General features: G+C 39.3%; 1 protein-coding gene across 1 annotated transcript in view; it reads left to right on the top strand.

Annotated features, from left to right (window-relative positions):
* The window catches only part of itfg1 (integrin alpha FG-GAP repeat containing 1), a 251,148-nt gene that overhangs the window by 213,680 nt on the left and 13,902 nt on the right, over positions 1-23,566 (top strand). Inside the window, exons 14-16 of the mRNA XM_072596239.1 lie at positions 5,080-5,158; positions 17,503-17,627; positions 18,902-18,984. Of these exons, the coding sequence (XP_072452340.1) occupies positions 5,080-5,158; positions 17,503-17,627; positions 18,902-18,984 (287 nt within the window). The remainder of the gene's footprint in view (positions 1-5,079; positions 5,159-17,502; positions 17,628-18,901; positions 18,985-23,566) is intronic.

Genomic DNA, 23,566 nt, shown 5'->3' with positions numbered 1-23,566 from the left:
TTCCAGGCATTTACCACCCTTTGTTTCAAAAAGAACTTGCCTCATACATCTCCGTTAAACTTTCCCCCTTTTACCTTAAACCGATCTCCCCAAGTAATTGATATTTCTACCCTGGTAAAAGACTCTTGACTATCCATTCTATCCATGCCTGTTATAATTTTGTAAACTTCTATCAGGTCGCCCCTCAGCCCCTGAAATTCAAATAAAAACATGCCAAGTTTATGCAATCTCTTCTCTTTGCTAATACCCTCCAAACAAGGGAACATCCTGTAAAACATTTACTGTACCGTCTCCAATGGCTCCTCATCCTTTTGCTAGTGTGGTGACCAGTACTGTATTCAGTATTCCAAATGTGGTCTAACTAAAGTTCTGTACAGCTGCGACATGACTTGCCAATTTTTATACTCTATACCAGACCAGTGAAGACAAGAAAGAAGGCAATGAAAAAGGAGAGGTTTTTTTCCACCTATATGGTGGTAAAAATACAGAACATGCTAAGAGCTTGTTGGAGGCAGATGTCTTTGCAACATTGAGAATTTAAAATCCCAAGGTATATTAGGCTAGAGACCAAGTGCACATAAATGGGATTATTATATTTGGTGTTTGTTGGTTGGTAGAGGCATGGAAGGCCAAAGCATCTGTTTCTAGGATGTCTAGAAAAAGGAATAAAAATCAGCCAATGAACCAAGAAACTATGCATTGTTCTAATAATACAGCTGGTCTTTCTTGTCTTTCCCTGTATGAAGTAGAGAACAAATCTGGAAAAGCACAGTTAGTTCAATCATAAAATTTAGTTTGTGCAGTTTGCACGTTTTTAAAAGCTGAGAAATTCTAAACTTTTCAAATGTTGCTGGTATACCATGTAAGAAAAAATTACAGGTCACAGGAAAAATTGGATAGAATCAATAATGTCAAACTTAAATATTTAGCATAGAGGAATACTTTCTCTGGGTTTAAACTCTATAACAGATAATGTCAGAAAACAGAATGAGACTTTCTTCTTCTATGAATTTTAACAGAGCTTGGACTTTTCCTTATTTTCTTTGTTGTAATAAACTTCTATTGTTCGAGAAATTCTACCTGATATGGCTTTCAGTGATTGATCATGTTAACTGCATTTTTTAAAGGCTAGATTTGGCAGGCTAGATTTTATTATAGGTTCTTGGCAAAAGTGAGGACTGCAGATGCTGGAAAAGCACAGCAGGTCAGGCAGCATCTAAGGAGTAGGAAAATCGACATTTCAGGCAAAAGCCCAACATGTCCAGTCGCACCAGCAGCTGGGTGATAGATAGGTAATGATAATAACAAAAGGTCAAAAATATTCATAAGTATTTAAAAATGAGTGTAGCTCAGGATAAGTTATCATGAGGAGTGAAGAAGTGGCATTGTGAGGAAAAGATATTGCACAAATAACTTTTGGCTTCGTAATGTTGAGCAACAATTATATTAAAAATAGACTATATCCATGTGTGCTGAACAAGAGTGAGATAACTTGTACTAATTAATCTCCATAGAGGAAAAAGTAGTGAAGAAATTAAAGTCTGTTAAATCGCCAAGGTTTTCCAAAGTTTCTTGGGTTCTAGAATATTCCTCACATATGGAAGTTAGCAAGTAAAATATTGCTGCCAATTAATCTGACTTTAGTTATCAAGAAAATGCTGGGATTGTTTGTTAAGTCATAATTATGCATTTGGAAAATCATAGAATGATTGGACAGTCCAATATGGTTTTCCAAAAAGGAAATTGTGTTTGACAATTTTATTAGAATTTGTTGAGCATATAGCTCTGGGTTAGATAAAAGGAGCCATTAGATGTAATAATCTTGCATTTCCAACAGACATTTGACAGGGTGCTGTATAAAAGCTTAATGCTTAAGGTATGGGTTTGATGGTGTAGGAATTGTTATCAAAGAGCTGGCATAAACAGATAATTTTCAAGTTGATGGGCTATAATTAGCAGGGTGCCACAGGCATCAGTGCTGTGGCTTCAGTTATTTTGAATCTCTATGAATGAGTTAGATGAAGAAACTGAGAATAAGCTACTAAATGAATATTTTGCATTAGTATTTACTGTGGAAAAGGATGTGGAAGGTAGAGACTGTAGGGAAATAGATGGTGACACCTTGCAAAATGTCCAGATTACAGAGGAGGAAGTGCTGGATGTCTTGAAATGGTTACAGGTGGATAAATCCCCAGGACCTGATCAGGTGTACCCGTGAACTCTGTGGGAAGCTAGAGAAGTGATTGCTGGGCCTCTTGCTGAGATATTTGTATCATCGATAGTCACAGCTGAGGTGTCGGAAGACTGGAGGTTGGCAAACGTGGTGCTACTGTTTAAGAAGGGTGGTAAAGACAAGCCAGGGAACTATAGACCAGTGAGCCTGACCTCGGTGGTGGGCAAGTTGTTGGAGGGAATCCTGAGGGACAGGATGTACATGTATTTGGAAAGGCAAGGACTGATTAGGGATAGTCAACATAGCTTTGTGTGTGGGCAGTCATGTCTCACAAACTTGATTGAGTTTTTTGAAGAAGTAACACAGAAGATTGATGAGGGCAGAGCAGTAGATGTGATCTATATGGACTTCAGAAAGGCGTTCGACAAGGTTCCCCATGGGAGACTGATTAGCAAGGTTAAATATCATGGGATACAGGGAGGACTAGCCAATTGGATACAGAACTGGCTCAAAGGTAGAAGACAGAGGGTGATGGTGGAGGGTTGTTTTTCAGACTGGAGGCCTGTGACCAGTGGAGTGCCACAAGGATCGGTGCTCGGTCCTCTACTTTTTGTCATTTACATAAATGATTTGGGTGCAAGCATAAGATGTACAGTTAGTAAGTTTGTAGATGACACCAAAATTGGAGGTATAGTGGACAGCGAAGAGGGTTACCTCAGATTACAACAGGATCTGGACCAGATGGGTCAATGGGCTGAGAAGTGGCAGATGGAGTTTAATTCAGATAAATGCGAGGTGCTGCATTTTGGGAAAGCAAATCTTAGCAGAACTTATACACTTAATGGCAAGGTCCTAGGGAGTGTTGCTGAACAAAGACCTTGGAGTGCAGGTTCATAGCTCCTTGAAAGTGGAGTCGCAGGTAGATAGGATAGTGAAGAAGGTATTTGGTATGCTTTCCTTTATTGGTCAGAGTATTGAGTACAGGAGTTGAGAGGTCATGTTTCAGCTGTACAGGACATTGGTTAGGCCACTGTTGGAAAGATGTTGTGAAACTTGAAAGGGTTCAGAAAAGATTTACAAGGATGTTGCCAAGGTTGGAGGATCTGAGCTACAGGAAGAGGCTGAACAGGCTGGGGCTGTTTTCCCTGGAGCGTCGGAGGCTGAGGGGTGACTTTATAGAGGTTTACAAAATTATGAGGGGCATAGATAGAATAAATAGACAAAGTCTTTTCCCTGGGGTCAGGGAGTCCAGAACTAGAGGGCATAGGTTTAGGGTGAGAGGGGAAAGATATAAAAGAGACTTCAGGGGCGACCTTTTTACGCAGAGGGTGGTACGTGTATGGAATGAGTTGCCAGAGGATGTGGTGGAGACTGGTATAATTGCAACATTTAAGAGGTATTTGGATGGGTAGATGAATAGAAAGAGTTTGGAGGGATATGGGTCGGGTGCTGACAGGTGGGACTAGATTGGGTTGGGATATCTGGTCGGCATGGACGGGTTGGACCGAAGGTTCTGTTTCCATGCTGTACATCTCTATGACTCTATGCTGAGACATAACTATATGCGAATAAGGAGGAGACACAAAAGTTGCAAAGAGATAGCAAAAGATAAAGGAGTAGGCAACAAGGTATTGATCAAGTGTGTGATTAGTCACCTTAGTATGGAAAGAAAACAAGAATGTTTTATTTAAAGACCATGAAAGTTTTAAATGTTAATATTCAGAAACTTGGGTGTATCTGTACTTGTACAAGAAACACAGAAAGCCAGCATTTAGGTACAATAAGCAATTAGGAAGCCAAGTGACATGTTAGCTGTTATTGCAAGAGAAATATGAGAAAAAGGGAGCAATGCTTGTATGAGGCTTTGGTGGGACTAATCATAGAATATTGTGTAATTTTGGTTTTCATATTTATGAAATGATTTACTTACAATGGAGGCAGTACAACATCAACTGAATTGCTTCCTGTGATGAAATAAAAGTTATCCTGTGATGAGAGGTTCTGAACTTTCGATATCACTGAAATGTACATGATTCTGAAGACGCTTGACAAGGTGGTTCACTGAGTTCTTATTTCCCCTTGAAGAGAAATCAGGCACAGTCTCAGAAGGTCATTCATTTTGGCCTGAAATTAAGAGAAAATCTTTCACATAGCATTTATCAATTTTTGAGAGTTGTGGATGCTCAGCTGTTGAATATATTCAAGGCTCATTGAGAGAATTGTGATCTCTCAGGGTAGTGAAAAATACTGGTGAGAAAGCAGAGTTAGCATCATTGAATATTGAACAGGTTCAATGTGTTAACTGGTTCTCTCCTGCCGTTATATCTTATGTTCTTAAAATGACTCCCCAATCATCAAGGACATAATTCCTATGTTTTCCTTGTCTAGCCCTGTCAGAATTTTATAGCTTTCTATGAGATCCCTCTTTATTCTTCTAAAATCCAGTGAATATAGTCCTAACTGATCCATTCTCTCTGTACACGTCAGTTCTGTCATCCCAAGAGTCAGTCTAGTAAATGTTTGTTGCAGTCCTTCCATGGCCAGAGTAACCTTTTGTTTTAAAAAGGGGAGACCAAAACTGCACATAGTACTTCAAGAGTGGTCTCCCCCAGGCCCTGTATGTTTCCTCTGACTGCAGAAGTTATTTAAAATTATTGAGTGAGGAAAGGTTTTAGGAAGTATTTCTTTATACAGATTATCGGAACAGGTTATATCACTTAAGGAAAATTGGAAAAAAATGTTTCAAGTTGCTGATGGTACAAGCACCTAATACAACCCAATGGGATTAAGTGCTTTCTCTTAATAAGAAGAAATTTGATCAGTTGCTCAGATTTCACTTATTTAAAGCATTATTTGCTACGTTGTATGTGCAAAGTGTGTAAACTTATTTATTTTTCTTCCTGTAGCCGTTTGGTGTGAATCAGCCTGGGCCTTATATCATGTACACAACTGCAGATGCAAATGGGTATCTTAAAAATGCATCAGGTAGGTAAAGTTAAAATTTTGGTCTAATGTAACTTATTTTTGCAGTTTATTTTTACTAATGTGCTTGCCAGAAATAATTTTTTCAAATCACTTAAAAGGAATAAAGATGAATTGAACTGCTATGACTGGAGGTACTTCAATAAGGTATTGTATTTGGAACTAAGTCGACCAAATAGCAACCAGGAATGGTTTCTGAATATCCCTCAATAAAATATAGTCATTCAGTTTTAACAATCCCTCACTCAACAGAGATTTTACATTACTTAATTTCAAATTCAGTGTTAGATGTGACTAATTTGTAGTTTGAAGCTAAGACAGCTTTAAGGCTGGTTCATCTTATTAATTAATCGATCTGTGATTCTTATATCTGTAATTTCAATATTTTATTTACAACAAAGTTGGTTCTGCCTTAAGTTCATGTATCAAATCATAATAAACATGCAAACACTAAGCATTCACATCCATGTCAGCTTGCTGGATGGAACTTTTAAATGCAGCAGTTCACATCTGGTGTCCAAAGTCCAAGCTGCATAAGGCAGGCCACCAGAGTGCACCAGCTTTTAAGCTTATTTCACAACTTATGTGCTCAGTCACAAAATATGTTGTAGCCACAATACTGTGAACTGTACTCTTTGAAAAAACAGTAATTATTTCTTTCTTGTTCTAAAGTCTACCTGCCTGAGCTATCTCCTGATTTTGTCTTGATTTTCCTGTGTTCTCTTCCAGCGCACTCTAATGTCCATCGTTACCTTCCTTAACTAACATCAAGACTTCGTTGTTCATGTAAATGTTATATGTGTGTTAACCCCCATAGTAGCTGTATTATTTTGCTCATACAATTTACTTCCAAAGATATATTCGCCACGTACCACTCCTTCTAAACTGTGGGGTGGCACAGTGGCTCAGTGGTTAGTGCTGCTGCCTCACAGTGACCTGGATTCAATTCCATCCTCTAGCGACTGTGTGGAGTTTGCACATTCTCCCAGTGTCTGCGTGGGTTTCCTCCGGGTACTCCAGTTTGCTCCCACAATCCAAAGATGTGCAGGTTAGGTGGATTGGCCATGTGAAATTGCCCATAGTGTTCAGGGATGTGTAGATTGCGTTCATTAGTCAGGGTCGAGAATGTGGTGCTGGAAAAGCATAGCAGGTCAGGCAGCATCTGAGGACCATGAGAATCGATGTTTCGGACATAAACCCTTCATTAGGTCATTCCTGCTGTGCTTTTCCAAAACCACACTCTCAGTTCTGATCTCCAGCATCTCAGTCCTCACTTTCTCCTGCATTAGTCAGAGGTAAATGTAGAGTAATAGGGGAACAGGTCTGGGTGGGATGGTCTTTGGAGGGTAGATTTGGACTTGCTGGGCTGAAGGGCCTGTTTCCACACCATGATTTTGTTCTATGAATTCTAGTTAAGCCATGATGTTTTCACTCATATCAAGTTTTGTTTTCTTACTGTTATCCTTAAAGCTGACTTAGCTTCAAACTACAAATTAAAATAAATAAATATGAATTGAAATTCTTGAACTGAAAATTATCATTGAGTTTATGTTCTGCCAATTTTGTCTCCTAAACTTTTTCTGCTCTTTGAACAGTTTCAGGCAACAATGTTATTCTAATAGTGAACTAAATTCTATTGAAGCAATGTCATTATTCCTGACTTTAAGAGCATATTTCTCATAATAATGCATAACTAGTAAAAATTGTGTGTGGTGTTTTGAAGCAATATATTTGAAGGCAATCCCACAGTACCATTGTCTGCTATGAAATTACCTGATTTAAATGTCAGAGAATTCAGCACAGGGAACATAGAAGGAATTGAAGTTGTATTTGAGGAGGAAACCCAGGAAAAGAGAATATTTTCCTTACTCGCTATAATAGTATGTAACGGTGCAGAAGGCAGACATATAAGAATATATCTAACTTTCAGAGCTACCACAAAGTGATTTAATTTGCTTTGAGTAGGCTGAAGAGGTGTGGTTGTTTTTGACACATAACAACTTTGTGTAGTACAGCTATATGAATTAATGCCATAGCCTGAATTTGTGGTCATAATAACTAAGTGCTCACTGTTATTATGTGTAAAAAGGAGTTATGGCCTTCACACACAAAAGCAAAGTCAGGAATTCATTATCTGATGTATGTAACTGCCCCATACATTTGCTAAACTGCTTCCTTACTGATAAACTCATCAATGAAACGTAGAAAACTGTGATATTTGCAGCACTTACTTACCACTAGCTACCCACAAAAGGTGCCAGGAAAACTTTGGGCTTGCACATCAAAATTAGCTGAATTTTGAATGATTTAATAATTCCTAATTATTGCCAGTTTATTCTACACTAAAAATATACTTCTATACATTTTTTAAATTTTAATTGTCCTTAGATTTTTATTTTAAGTTACTTTGTTGAGCTATGAAAACACAAATTTATTCCACAATTGAGCAATTTTTAAGGAATATTTCGTTGAAGACTTAAAAGTGCAATACCAGTGTAGGCCAAGCGCATTTACCTTCAACATTTATTCCCTTCATCACCAGTGGCAGCACATCGAGGTGCACTGCAGTAACTCAGCAAGGCTCCTCTGACAGTACCTTCCAAGCTCAGAACCTGTACCCTCTAGAAGGACAAGAACAACAGATACAAAGGAACACAAATAACTACAAGCTCCTCACAAAGCCACACGCTATACGATCATAGAATTATATCGCAATTCCTTCACAGTTGCTGGGTCAAAATCCAGGAGCTCTCTTCCTATAACTGTAGATGTCCCAATAGTCCCAGCACTCCAATGGGTGCAGCACATCAAGAAGACAGCTCACTGGCACCTTTTCCTGGGCAACTAAGGAAGGGTAATAAATACTGACCTAGCCAGTGACACACTCCTCCCATAAACAATAAGAAAAAGTGAAAAACAATAGCAAGATTTCCTCCAATTTTTAGTTTTATGAAGCTTATGAAATACATTTAAAAACAAATTGTTCAAGCTTGTTTAAAAAAAGTGATCATAGGAATCTTACAAGTTTTGCAACATCTCCAATATGTAATAAAAAAATAAATTCTTGCGAATGTGATGTGAAGTGTGTGATTTATCAATATTTATTATAATTTAATTCATATTTTTGAGTTTCAGACTTGTGGGTCAGAAGGAGCTCGATAAGTTGTGGGTATTTTTATAGCTCTGCTGATTTTAAAACACAGTGTTGGAGACTTCCTGAAGATTGGATTTTGATTTCATTGGGAGAATTTATACTGAACAAAATCAATGGTGTAGCCCTCAGATGGAAAGATTCGGAAAAATATTAGGCTTAGGAAAATCACCCATGACTCGGAGAAAAGCTTTTTTGTTTCATTTGAGGCAGTTTGTAGAAAGCTTAGTTGAAGTTAGATGGGTAAAAGTGTTGCTCCTGAGAAAGAGGGGTTATTTTAGGATTGTTAGGAAAGAGGTTGCATCAGTGTAAGCAGTTTATCTTAAAAATTTCAGATTGGCAGTGTTTGGTTATAAAACCAAAGAGATTATTTGAGGCTGAGAAACTCTAAGCTCAGTTGTATAAAGGCTCCAGGAAGAGGGTATTAGTCTCTCAAGATGTGGAATTGAAGGAACAGTTAAATTAAGCCTTTCAGATTTGAAAAATAAAGGAACTCTCTGTGATGTTTGAGTCCTGTAAAGGAGGACTTTTAGGATTAATGAGATTGTATTTTACTGTGTGTTTTGAAATCTTTAAATTTGTATTGTATGTACATAACTGAAAACAAAATAGAATAATAACATTTTGTTATAGGCTTCAGTTTTATTGTTAAACCCATATCTGTAACATCAATAACCATGGGTGAGGTGCTAGAGGATTGGAGGGTGGCTACTGTTGTGCCTTTATTTAAAAAAGGCTGTAAGGAGAAGCCTGGGAACTATAGACTAGTGGTGGATAAGTTGCTGGAGGTGATTCTGAAATTTAGGATTTACATGCATTTAGAGAGGGATATAGTGTCTCACAAACTAAATTTGAGTTTTTTGAGGAAGTAACCAAAAGGATTGATAAGGGCAGAGTGGTCGACATTGTTTACTTGGACTTTACTAAAGTCCTTGATAATGGCTTGGTTCTGCATGGTAGACTAATTAGTAAAGTTAGATCACATGAGATTCAGAGTGAGTTTGCCAATTTGATACAAAGAAGACAGAGGGTGATGGCAGATGATTGTTTTTCAGACTGGTGGCCCATGACCTGCAGTGTTGCAAAGGACTTGTTACTGGGTCCACTTTTATTTGTTATTTATATAAATTATGTGTGAGAATATAGGAGACTTGCTTAGTAAGTTTGCGGATGACACCAAGATTGGTGATACAGTGAACAGTGAAGATGACTATCCAAGATTACAAGAGATCTTGATCATTTGGGTCAATGGACTGAGGAGTGGCAGTTGGAGTTTAATTTAGATAAGCTTGGTAAAACAAACAAAGGAAGGATTTGTACAGTAGCATTGTAGAACAGAGTGACATAGGGGTTCAGGAATATAATTTTTTTGAAATTTGCATCATACAGGATGGATAATAAAGTATTTAGCATGCTCAGAACTTGGAGTATAGGAGTTGGGATGTATAATGAGGTTATACAGGGCATTGGTGAGACCTGTCGAGCTGTGTGCAGTTCTGGTCACCCTGTTGCAGGAAAGATATTATTAAACTGGAGAAAAGATTTAGCAGAATGTTGCTGGGAGTGGAAGGTTTGAGTTATAAACATAGGCTGGGAATTTTTTTTTACTGAAATGAAGAAGGTTGAGGGGTGACCTTATAGAGGTTTATAAATTCGTGAGGGGCATAGATAAGGTGATAGCAAATGTCTTTTTCCTAAGATGGGGAATTTAAACTAGGGAGCATATTTTCAGGGTGAGAGGAGAAAGATTTAAAAAGGACAAGAGGGAAATTGTTTTTACACAGAGAGTGGTTAGTGTGTGGAATGAACTGCCAAAGGAAGTGGTGGATGCAGGTACAGTTACAATGTTTAAAAGACGTTTGTAAAAGTGCATGAATAGGAAAGGTTTGGAGGGATATGGGCCAACACAGGAAGGTGGGACTAGTTTCGTTTGGGAACATGGCCGGCATGGACGAGTTGGACCAAAGGGTCTGTTTCCATGCTGTTTGACTGTATTAAGTGTCTGTGTTTGAATGAAAGAGCATCTTGTTAAAATCAATGGGGAAACAAAATGTGATCTATCATGCCAGGTTTCAGCCAGTAATACCATCAGCTGGTGTCATAAAGCTGACTGGATGATGGAATTGTACAAACTTTGGCTTTGTCTTATACTAAAGATGCTCTCAAAATAAGAGCACAAATGTATTAACAGTTTAAAGTGCCGATACATAGCTATGTTAAATAACTTTCTTCTGAGCATTTTTATGATCACATCATTGCCAGTGAAAGCATAAAAGCAAGTTGTTAGGTTAGATTCTCTGCAGTGTGGCAAGAGGCCATTTGGCCCAACAAGTGCACACTAATCCTCTGAAGAGTAACCCACCCAGACCCATTTCCCTCTGACTCATGCACCTAACACTATGGACAATTTAGCATGGCCAATCCACCTGATATGCACATCTTTGGACTGTGGGAGGAAACCAGAGCACCCAGAGGAAATCCACGCAGACACAGGGAGAATGTGCAAACTCCACACAGACAGTCGCCCGAGGCAGGAATTGAACCCAAGTCCCTGGCATTGTGAGGCAGCAGTGCTAACCACTGAGCCACCGTGCCACTCCAAAGCAGTCTTTCTTTCTCCCTGGCTCACTATTAGCTATCTCCTTGTCTTTCACTATGCTCCATCTCCTCCAATCATTCACTGCTTCCCCCTACTACAGTTATCAAGAAGGGACACAGCCCAAAACATTCACCTCTACGTTCTCTCCACAAATGCTTCCAGACCTGCTGAGTTTCTCAAGAAATTCCTGCTTTTGATTCAGATTTCCGCAATTCTTTGTCTTTTGTATCACCACAATTCTTTGTTTTACTAGTACGGTTAGACCAGTTCAGCTTATGGTCAATGGAATTGTCAGTGCTAATGCCATTGAATGTGAAGGGCGATGGTTAGATTCTGACTTGTTGGAGATAGTCATCATTTGGCCCTTATGTGGTATGAATGTTTCTTGCCACTTGTCAGCCCAAGCCTGCAAATTGCCCTGGTCTTAATGTATTTGGAAATAGTCTGCTTCAGTAACTGAGGAGTCATGAATTGTTCTAAATGTTACACTATAATCATCAAACATCACTACTTCTGATCTTATGATGAATGCCCTTGATGAAGTAGCTGAAAATGGTTGTGCCAGGGATCAGTTTAGAATGAGGCAAATGATACTTAAAAGACAAATTTAAATAAAGGGAAGTAAAGATGCTTGAAATCTGAACCAAAAAAAAATGTGCTGGGAAAGAAAATATAAGTCTGGCAGCATAATAAAGAGGGAAACAGAGTTAATTTATTGAATTGAATATGACTTTTCTTTGAAATAGGTGAGCCCAGGCTTATTTAAGTTTTTCCAGCATTTCCTGTTTTTACTTAAGCTAAAGGAATGCAAAATGACAGGGTGTGATGAACTACATTGTAAGGTCGTGACTAAGTTAACAGAGAAAATTGCAGACAACCTAATAGTTATAATTCGGGACCCTGTTAAGTGTGGATGTGTGTCAGAGGACTGGCAAGTTGTCACTGTTGCTCTTGTTCTTAAAAGAGAGGAGCCAAACAAACAATTTCAGACCAGAGAACTTCACATCTTTAGTAGGGAAATTTAGAAATTCTTAATCCTTTACTGGAGTTTTTAAAACTGCATATCTAGATAAGGAGAAAATAGTTAGGTGTATCTAACTTGCATTTAAAAACAGGAATGATGGTGCTTGGCTCATGTTAGAACGCCCTGACTAGACATCTGACTTGTATGGAAGAAATGCAATGGATGAACTTCAATAAAACCTATGACAAGGTACCATGAAGGAAATTATGTGAGAAGATTATCAGCTGTGGAATTTGGGCAAGTTTAGAAAACCTTGCTAAATATTGATTAGAGGAAAGGAAACAAATTTGGACATTATTTACAGAGTGACGAAGTATATTGCAGTGTTTCTAAAATTTTAATTTCTAGGACTATTACAGTTCTTTTTACATACTGTACCAATTGTGTAGGTTCTGATCCAGAGAAAGCAGTTCCAAATTTGAAGTTAATACCAAAAGAGATGATATGATTAATTATTTGCAAAAGCAAAGGAAGCTGCAAGTCGGTATTGATAATATAGATCAATGGGAGAAAGGGTGTTAAGCGAGATTCATTATTGGTAAGTGTGAATTGTTTACTGATAATTAAGCAGAAAGAGCACTGGAAATTGATTAACCTAACTCAGGAATTAGTGCAAAGCAGAATAGTGCATTGCTGAAAATGTGTTGCTGGAAAAGCGCAGCAGGTCAGGCAGCATCCAAGGAGCAGGAGAATTAACGTTTCGGGCCTGAGCCCTTCTTCAGGAATGAGGAAAGTGTGCCAAGCAGGCTAAGATAAAAGGTAGGGAGGAGGGACTTGGGGGAGGGGTGTTGGAAATGTGAAAGGTGGAAGGAGGTTAAGGTGAGGGTGATAGACCAGAGTGGGGGTGGGAGCGAGAGGTCAGGAAGAAGATTGCAGCTTAGGAAAGTGGTGCTGATATCGAGGGTTGGGACTGAGACAAGGTGGGGGGGGGGGGGGAGAATGAGGAAACTGGAGAAATCTGAGTTCATCCCTTGTGGTTGGAGGGTTCCTAGGCGGAAGCTGAGGCGCTCTTCCTCCAGCCATCGTGTTGCTATGGTCTGGTAATGGAGGAGTCCAAGGACCTGCATGTTCTTGGTGGAGTGGGAGGGGGAGTTGAAGTGTTGAGCCACAGGGTGGTTGGGTTGGTTGGTCCGGGTGTCCCAGAGGTGTTCTCTGAAACGTTCCACAAGGAGGCGGCCTGTCTCCCCAATATAGAGGAGGCCACATCGGGTGCAGTGGATGCAGTAAATGACGTGTGTGGAGGTGCAGGTGAATTTGTAGCGGATATGGAAGGATCCCTTGGGCCCTTGGACCAACCCCACCTTTTCCTCCACTACATCGATGACTGTATCGGCGCTGCCTTGTGCTCCCACAAGGAGGTAGAACAGTTCATCCACTTTACTAACACCTTCCAACCTGACCTCAAATTTACCTGGACCGTCTCAGACTCCTCCCTCCCCTTCCTAGACCTCTCCATTTCTATCTCAGGTGACCGAATCAACACGGACATTTACTATAAACTGACCGACTCCCACAGCTACCTAGACTACACCTCCTCCCACCCTGCCCCTGTAAAAACGCCATCCCATATTCCCAATTCCTTCGTCTCCGCCGCATCTGCTCCCAGGAGGACCAATTCCAATACCGACCAACCCAAATGGCCTCCTTCTTCAAAGACTGCGATTTCCCCCCAGACGTGGTCGACGATGCCCTCCACCACATCTCCTCCACTTCCTGCTCCCCTGCCCTTGAGCCCCGCCCCTCCAATCACCACCAGGACAGAACCCCACTGGTCCTCACCTACCACCCCACCAACCTCCATATACATCGTCATTTCCACCACCTCCAAATGGACCCCACCAGCAGGGATATATTTCCCTCCCCTCCCCTCCCCTATCAGCGTTCCGAAAAGACCACTCCCTCCGTGACTCCCTCGTCAGGTCCACACCCCCCACCAACCCAACTTCCACTCCCGGCACCTTCCCCTGCAACCACAAGAAATGCAAAACTTGCGCCCACACCTCCCCCCTTACTTCCCTCCAAGTCCCCGAGGGATCCTTCCATATCCGCCACAAATTCACCTGCACCTCCACACACATCATTTACTGCATCCACTGCACCCGATGTGACCTCCTCCATATTGGGGAGACAGGCCGCCTACTTGCGGAACGTTTCAGAGAACACCTCTGGGACATCGGACCAACCAACCCAACCACCCCGTGGCTCAACACTTCAACTCCCCCTCCCACTCCACCAAGGACATGCAGGTCCTTGGACTCCTCCATCACCAGACCATAGCAACACGACGGCTGGAGGAAGAGCGCCTCATCTTCAGCCTAGGAACCCTCCAACCACAAGGGATGAACTCAGATTTCTCCAGTTTCCTCATTTCCCCTCCCCCCACCTTGTCTCAGTCCCAACCCTCGAACTCAGCACCACCTTCCTAACATTCAATCTTCTTCCTGACCTCTCTGCCCCCACCCCCACTCCGACCTATCACCCTCACCTTATCACCTCACCTTAACCTCCTTCCACCTATTGCATTTCCAACACCCCTCCCCCAAGTCCCTCCTCCCTACCTTTTATCTTAGCCTGCTTGGCACACTTTCTTCATTCCTGAAGAAGGGCTCATGCCCGAAACGTCGATTCTCTCGCTCCTTGGATGCTGCCTGACCTGCTGCGCTTTTCCAGCAACACATTTTCAGCTCTGATCTCGAGCATCTGCAGTCCTCACTTTCTCCTAGAATAGTAATAAGGGTACTAATAAGGGCACTAATAAGGGTAGATCCTTGCAGTACTTCCAATCAGTATCACAGGGGATTAATGTAGGCCTTTGCTAAAGATAAATGAGTGTTACTAAATCTACAGCTGAATAACAACCTCCTCCATTTCTCTTCTTTGTCCTGGCTCTTCACCAATTCCCCTCCCCCGCCCCCTTTCTCCCAGCCCCAGTCCATGTCACAAAGAAGTTTTTTTGTGGTTGATGTGACACTAGGATTAGAATTCACTTTACATGTACCTAAGCTTCTGTTGCACATTTTAGATTGCATTGTTTATTTTTCACTTTGTTGCCTGGTCTGGAGACAAACACACAGTCTGTTTTCAAGATCCAGGATTGCTGTATGGTGACTCATTCTGCAGAACAGACCTGGATCTCTAATTGTGCACAAAAGCTGCTGCAAGAAAGTAGTGCACCAGCAGGGATAACTGTAGAGTTGCAGATGAGAGTGGGTTGAAAGAACACCTACACAAAACCTTTGTCAGATAGAATCTACAGAACAGAGACAGAAAGCACCAACATGTAAACCACTAAGATGATGGAGCACTGAAAAATTACAACTAAGATACCCTCTTGTTGTTTATTGCAATATTACTACATGGAGTTCAATTAAAACATTGCATGATACCAGACTGATTTTTTTCTTTTGTTTACATAAGGACTGCCATTTTAAAAATTGCTGAGATGGTCTATTGTGCATTTTGTGTCAATGAATAGTTTAATTTAGCTGAATCTGGTATAATTCTATTTTTTCTCAAAATCTTTGGGTCTTGTTCATTCACCATTGGGAAGACTGCAGTATTTTGATACAGCAAGCTCCTTTCTTTATTTATATGTGAGTAGTTGCTACAGACATGTCGATGATAATCCCTTAATGACTATATCCTTGTTTTGCCTATTTTCTCAGGCAAACATTGCTTAAGATATATCCTTGGCTTTGTCCTTTTCATCTTTTTTCAATTTGTTCAGCATTCAATCTTATCACAATAATTGCAAATAATTTTACTTTATTGCATTAAGGATCATAAAATTCAAATGTAAAGTATTTACCTATTAACATGGTAAGAGTTTCATGCAAGTCCTTGGGTCCACCTAGCCCTGCTTTGATTTTGCTCTGCTCAGTAGAGGCAAATACCACAATTTGCAGCTTATATGTCTACTTGAGGCAAGTTTGGAAAATGTTGCAATATGGTTTATAAATGGAAAATGTACCATAAGCGAAATAATTGAAAACATTGTCCAAACACATTGATTTGAAGCGTTCCAAGATAAGCATGGACAAAACAATTCAATAAGCAGAGCTGGAGTTGGGTCAAGGTGAAGATTCGATGAGTAGGAACTTGTTTTGAGTGGAATAGCAAGAAGGTCAGTCAGGATCGGCAGTACCAAAAGACCTTGTTAAGGCATTCAGTTAGGTTGATTTAAGAAAAGAGAGTTCATAATGGCTGCATGAGTACTGTGCATTATGTGCTAATGGCACTGCCCTTGTCGAACATTATAAACACAGACAGAGAATCTTACAGTGAAAAATGTTTTTCAAAGAAAATAGGATCTTCTACTTGCTATGTAAACATATGGAATTTGAAACCACGAAGTTCATTCAGTTTTGAATTATTTCGAAATTTAAGGAAATAAATAGTCATAGAGATGTACAGCATGGAAACAGACCCTTCGGTCCAACCCGTCCATGCTGACCAGATAAAGTAATTAACCTTCGATTTGCTAAACAATGGATTGGATTTTGTTGTCTGCAACAAATGGATGCCGTCACATGTACATACTCTTGTACCTGGCCACAGACTTCGCATGAATTTTACAATGGAGCTCATTATAGACCAACAAAGTGGAAGAGTACTTTTTGCAGGAGACATGGGAACTTTTGTGTCATTTTATCCAATCAGATTGAAGAATTGCAAATGCATAGTAAAATATGAAATTGAAGAGGTCAAGTAGAATGTTTAATTAATTTCTAAATTGGATACAGAAAATGAGATAAAGTGGAGGAAAGAAAATGGAATTAAGCATTGCAAGGTATTAAAAAAGCTAAATTAATTTTTTGTCATTTTTAATCTCCAGCAATCGTTAAGATAGTGAAGCAATGAGACTGTCAATGTTATTTTTCTGTACCAGGGAAACGGTTGGACAATAATGATGTGATAACTATTGACTAAAAATGTACTTACTCTGCAGTGGCCAAATCCTAACATTTTTGGTGAGGTTCGTAAGGATATCTCACCTTAGAAATCCATGAAGTTGTGATACTATGTATTTCAATGTCAGTCTCTCAGTGAAATGCACCTGCTGTGGTCCTGAGCGGGGAACGTGTATCATCTCTGATGCATTGGGTTGCTTATTCTGTCAGCATCAATGTATGTGATTTGTCGTGTGCTAAGATCTTAAACTGATTGAGATTGTTTCGGGAAAAAAGCATAAAATAGATCCAAGGGCTCTGCCAATAGCAAGAAAATTAGGCAGTATGTCCACTTTTGCCACTGTTTTGCACCAAATTCTGCCTATACTGCTAAGTGGTGCTGAGTTATCATGAAAAGTTGTTTTAACTGCTTACATTCCTATTTAATTGCAATTTTCCTTTTTTACTTTTCTGACCATGCAATATTTCCCAGTTGCAAAGTATGCCAGAGTGAAATAATGGGAAAACTCCATTCAGAAATGAGATGTGATTTTAAAAAAAAGTTCATGTTAAGAGAATATAAAGTAATATGAAATTGAATCACATAGTTTGAAACTTCATTTCAATGAACAGTCCATGTCTTGTTGCATTTGAATTTTCTTGATTATTCCGGTCTATTTTCAGCGGGACAACTCAGCCAGTCAGCACATTTTGCACTACAGCTGCCCTATGTAGTCCTTGGCCTAGGACGTAGTGCAAACTTCCTCGACCATCTCTATGTTGGCATTCCTCGACCTCAAGGAGAAAAGGTAGTAACCCAACAATTATGGCATGAAGTTTGGAGCTTCTGTCTCTCCATCATTATATGGTAATATGTTCCTATTTATTTGATGGTCAGTGTGCACTTCACATTTGTCCTAATGGTTTTGGATATTCTTAATATCCTAATTAAGAATCTTACTCTTAATTTTTAAGAATTCATTCGTAATTTAGCATTTATTCTTAATGCTAGATTTAGAAACACTGTTGACATTACAAAGTGAATGAGCTGCGAATGAGCAGTGAACAAAATCTCCTTATACACCTACAAAATATAAACACTTACAACAAATAAAATACATAATTACAACTGTAACAAAATCTCTGATAAAAGTAGGACTGTTACCTCTACAGAACATAGAGGGTGAAATCAATTTGAGTCACCCAAAGAACTGTAGTCTCCACTCATGATTGACAATACTGAATTATCACTACTCTGGCAGAGCTGAAAGTGTGACCATTAGTAGCCTTGTAAAGGGGAATAAAAAGCTTTGTTGTATAGATTTTTACATAGATAAATTTTAAAGCCTTCTCATACATGTTTTTAAGATTCCTTTCCATCATCCATCATTCTTGATTGAGAAAATTGATTATTTATGTTCTTTACATTCTCAAGCCCTTGCCAGTTCTGTTAAGGAAAAATATATATGGTTACAGACAGAAAGAGGAATGGTAGAAGGTGAATTGTATAGTCACAAAGACAGCACAGAGATACAGACTGAATTGCACTGTAACAATTCTGTGATTTTGTGATTCTCACGCAAACCAGTGTTTTTCACAAATATGTGGATTTTTGACTGTGCATTGAAGCAATTCAGTATAGTTGTGCTCAAATTGGGAGTCACCTTTATACAAGAAAAATTAAATCATTTAAGTATTTTCCTTTTTAGTTTCTGGTAATCAATAAGAAAATAGAAAAGTAAATAATTGATATACCGTTTTCCTTTGAGTATTTTCCTTATAATTTTTGTTAGCATCTTCTTCATCCAATCCTTCCCAAGCACCCATCATTTGACTTTGGCCTGCAGGCTGACTGTAATTGTTTTGACACAGCAAATTCCTGGGAACTTTGAGTGTGTGCAATGTTGGCTTTACTGGTTTATTTTTACAAATATTATAAAGTTGTATCTGAATACGATACATGAAAGGAATGCTGTGTAACTAGAAGATGTGCTTTTAAATGTTCTCTGTTTGAATGAACGGTACATCTTTTGACAAAAAAAACTTTCCTTACTAATTACTTTCTATCTTATTTCTCTGTTAGTCTATAAGAAAACAAGAATGGACAGCTATTATTCCAAATTCTCAACTTATAGTCATTCCATATCCTCATAACTCTCCAAAAAGGTAATATTTACATTTTTATATCTCTGCAAAGTCTCTGAAAAACATTTTAGCACAAGTATTTTGAAAATTGTCAGTCAGCTTTTGTTCCTGGAAGCTTAGAAAGTCAGACTAATCCTCCCAATAACTCTGTATGTTAGCCAAGGTTCATTCTGCAATTACTCAATTCTAAATGATATGAATCAGTTTTAATATAAGGAATATTTTGAAGAACACTTGAATTTCCTCACAAATGAGTGACTTGCTATCTGGCATAGTAATTTTAGACTATTACGTTTGTCTAACAATTTTTTGGGGTATAGACCTTTCTAAATACCTTGGTGTATCCCTCTTAGTTTTATGCACAACTGGTATTATGATTTCAAAAGCTTCCCAAGAGTGCATATTTTAGCCAAGCTCACTATTTCATTTTGGATAGGAAATAATGTCAAGTGAACCTGCAGCTCTGGGTTCAATGTGATTTATTCTCGATATACCCAAACATAATATGCTGTATTCCGATTTTAATATGCTAGAAAGTAAGTTTATTTTGGACCAGATTTTGCTTAAACAAAGAATCTCTCACTACGCATTCTGTTAGACTTGTTTGTGCACATTGGGTTTTAACATTCTTTTGTCCATGAAGTTGCTATGTTTTCAAGCTGATCATTTCTGAAACTATTGCTTTTCAAACTAAATACAGCTTGAATTTTGCAGGATGCATAACAGTATGGCTATCAACACTTGTCATTCTTAAGAATTTGTTTTTTTTACTTTTTCAGGGGCTTTGGGAATCACAGGCTAGGCCAGTGATTATTGGGCAGCACTAACTGACACCCTAATTAAAAGTTGGTGGTGACTTGCCTTCTTGAGGCCCTGTAGTCATTGTGGTGTAAGTGCATTCACAGTGATGTTAAAGATAACTTCTGGCAGTAGAATTGTGCAGTTAGATGCAATATTAAATGCAGAAATTAGGAAACTGCTATCCAAATTTCTTTGCTCCTCCAGAAGCTGCAGTATGCTGATAGCACACCATGACTCAGCATTTAAATATGTGAATGGCATAATGTTGCAATGTTTATCCATTACGTAGCATTGTGTCCCTACCTTTGATCCATACAGTCTGGATTTTAACCCCACCTGTTCCAGAGGTGTGTCATATCATATCCAAATAGTTTGTTTGAGAATATCTAAAATGGTTGACTGACCCATTCAAGAGCAAATGTTTTTTTCTAATCGCAACATCAAAGTTGGTAATTACTGCCAACCAACTTTTCTCATGCTGATTTATAGGTATCGTCTTCAGATTTGTTGGAGGTTTGAGTAAAATCAATCATCTTTTGTTTTGTTTCTTTGATATTTTAAACTCTCACAATTTAAAATTCTCCTCTCTTTATTTCATTGAAGCTAAATGTTCTAACTCCCAACTTCCTGGTTCAGGCTTTGTATTCCCCAGTAAGGATGCTTCTGCTGCTCATGTAGGTCCCAGACCTTTTTATCGATGGGTGCTGCACTGTTTCAATTCTCTGATTTGCACATTAGTGTACTAACAATCAGAAGATGGGTTCTTATGCTCCCCTGCTGGTGACTTTGGAGTCAGAGAGCCTGTGAAATTCCCCAAGTGAGCTACCACCAGGCCCACCAACCCTGGACAGCTGTAATTTGACACTGCGATGTATTAGGCCAGCTGTCCATCCTTAACCCAAATAGGACCATTAAGAGACAATTAATGATGAATTGCAGGTGCAACCTCAATTTTCGGGGTTGAAGAACAGTGGAAGGACCCAGAATATTATCCTACTCTAACCTTAGGCAGGAAATAGGGAGGGTGCCTCCTTTTCACAATAGACACATCTCCACAAGATTTTACTCCTTTGGGGGCTGCTCCTCTTCCTCTCCACTAATGCCCCCTTTTAAGCTCCCAAATGCCACTCCCTCAGGCCTGGCAAATAAAAATGTTGAAGAAACTAGTAATGAATAAAGCACTAAGAAAACAGTAGTCAAGATCCATAAAATATAAGTTTGGCCTCCTTAAAATAGCCAATTTGTAAAGGTTCAATGAGCTTGTTTTGCTTTTGTATTCTGCATTTCTACTCATATAATCTAAGGTTCTTGTGTGAGTTTTTAACATCCTTACCAACTGACTTCCCATTTTTTAAGAACTCTGAAATTATTATCATGGCATTTTCAAAAAATATTTTACCATTTTCAATTTTCATAAAATTTGCAGGTCCACAGAATCCTGAAAGTGCCCACAAGGAAGCATATGCCATGCTTGCCTTTATTAGTTAAGACGTTGAGTACAAGAATCAGGAAGTGATGTTGCAGGTTTACAGAAGTTTGGTTAGTCTGCACTTACAGTATTGTGTTCAGTTCTGGTCGCCACGTTACAGGAAGGATGTGGATGCTTTGGAGAGGGTACCGAAGAGGCTTACCAGGGTGCTGCCTAGATTAGAGGATTTGAGCTATAAGGAGAGGCTGGATGAACTAGAGTTGTTTTCTCTGGAGCAGCGGAGGCTGAGGGATGACCTGATAGAAGTGTATGGAATTATGACAGGCAAAAATAGGGTTGACAGTCAGAATCTTTTTCCCAGAGTTGAAATGCCTAATACTAGTATCTAATACTAGCATGCATTTAAGGTAAGGTGGGGGGGAGGGGGCATTCAAAAGAGATGTGAGGGGCAGGTTTTTAACACAGTGTTGGGTGCCTGGAAAGCGCTGCCAGGAGTGGTAGTGGAGGCAGATACAATAGAGGTGTTTAAGGGGCTTTTAAGTACATGAATAACTAAGATATGTAGGGATATGGACCATCGACGGGCAGAAGGTACTAGTTTAATATGGCATCATGTTCAGCACAACATCTTGAGCCAAAAGGCTGTTCTGGGCTGTACTTTTCTATGTTCTAAAACATCTACCTTCTAAATCTATTAAATTGTTTCTGTCCCTTGAAGTGACTTATCAAAGCTAGGAACAATGAGATTAGGATAAAATAACAGAGCACTTAGTGCATAAATACAATGCAGGCTGTGATGCTGAGACATGCATGTCTGGCAATTTGTGGCTTCAGCTGCAGGTTTGTGCTGAGTTAAATGATCTCAAAAAGCAGTGGCGGAAGCAGTGTTGGTATCATTGTTGGATAATTACGGAGTATAAAAAACCATTATCATGTTGCTGACTGCAATCCAGAGACTCATCCTGAAATGTTATAATAACCTTCAATGGTCATGTGGTTAGTTAATGGATGTTCTGCTAACAAATGAAGAAGGCCATTTAGGAAAGGTATTAAAGTTCAGTTAGCACCCATGGTACTGCACTTCCTCATCATTCTGTACCTTTAAGAAAAGAAAGAGGAGCTTTGTACTTTCAGTTAAGTGTCCTTAACTTGATTGACTTTCTGAATTATTTATGCTAATCCTTAACAAATTATTGACTCTGCTTCAGCTTGAATATCATGTCCTGTTCTATGCACATGAAAAATGCCAAGTATGTCATGTCCTTCATGTTGCAAAGTTGGTGTTTGTAAAACTGTAAAATGAGGAAAGCATTGTGTGGTCTCTTTAAAAGGTAGTGTTTTTTCTATGTTTGGATTTTTAAAAAATGTAGGTCTGTGAGCAGCTTGGGGTTTGCAGGTGCACAGAGAGCACCCAAATTTAAACACTTGTATTTAAAGGCTGTACGGTTAGCAGACCAAGCAGCACTTTTCCTAAGACAAAAAGTTTTAAATTTCGCCAATCAATTTAAACCAGGCCCTTAGATACCAAAAATCTATTAAATTTAAATCTGATGATTTTGACAACCTAGGACCAATGCGATTGTAAAAATATTGATTGGTCATCGAGGTTATAAAAGAAGGGGGCAGTTTAAAAACTCGTTAGAGCAAACTGCCATCTGCTGAGATAACAGCTTTCAGCTTTTAGAGAAAGCACCATCTGTTTACCAGAGTACCACGGCACACCATCTAAATTCCTGACACAAGAATCTGCAGAGAAAACATTCCTGAAAGAAGGATCAGCAGAGAAGACACACCAAATTCCAGAAGACTCAGAACCTGGCAGTAATTTCAAGAGACTAAATTTGTTGTTTTGGGGTATAAGTGGGGCTTGTACTTATAGGAACAGCATACCTTTAGACTCTTGTGTTATTCAGGAACATTTAGCAGTTGGGGGAATTGTTAATAATTCAGTTAGTTTGTTCACTGTTACAGTTAGATAAATGAATTGTTATTTGTAGATTGTAAAGTGAGTGTCAGGGATTTCTTTTACTTAACTAGGGCAGCACAGTGGCATGGTGGCTCAGTGGTTAGCACTGCTGCCACTCAGCACCAGGGACCTGGGTTCAATTCCAGCCTCGCGCGACTGTCTGTGTGGAGTTTGCACATTTTCCCCGTGTCTGCGTGGGTTTCCTCCCACAATCCAAAAATGTGCAGGTTGGGTGGATTGGCCCAAGTCAAGTTAAATTGTCCATAGTGATAGGTGCATGAGTAGGGGAATGGGTCTGGGTGGGTTACTCTTCAGAGGGTCGTTGTGGACTTGTTGTGTCGAAGGGCCTGTTTCTGCACTGTAGGGAATCTAATCTAAAAAAAACACGAAAAGTTGCTGAAAAAATG

This window comes from Chiloscyllium punctatum, chromosome 26 (assembly GCF_047496795.1).
Source record: "Chiloscyllium punctatum isolate Juve2018m chromosome 26, sChiPun1.3, whole genome shotgun sequence".
Taxonomy (NCBI): domain Eukaryota; kingdom Metazoa; phylum Chordata; class Chondrichthyes; order Orectolobiformes; family Hemiscylliidae; genus Chiloscyllium; species Chiloscyllium punctatum.
This window is presented reverse-complemented; position numbering and strand designations above follow the sequence as displayed.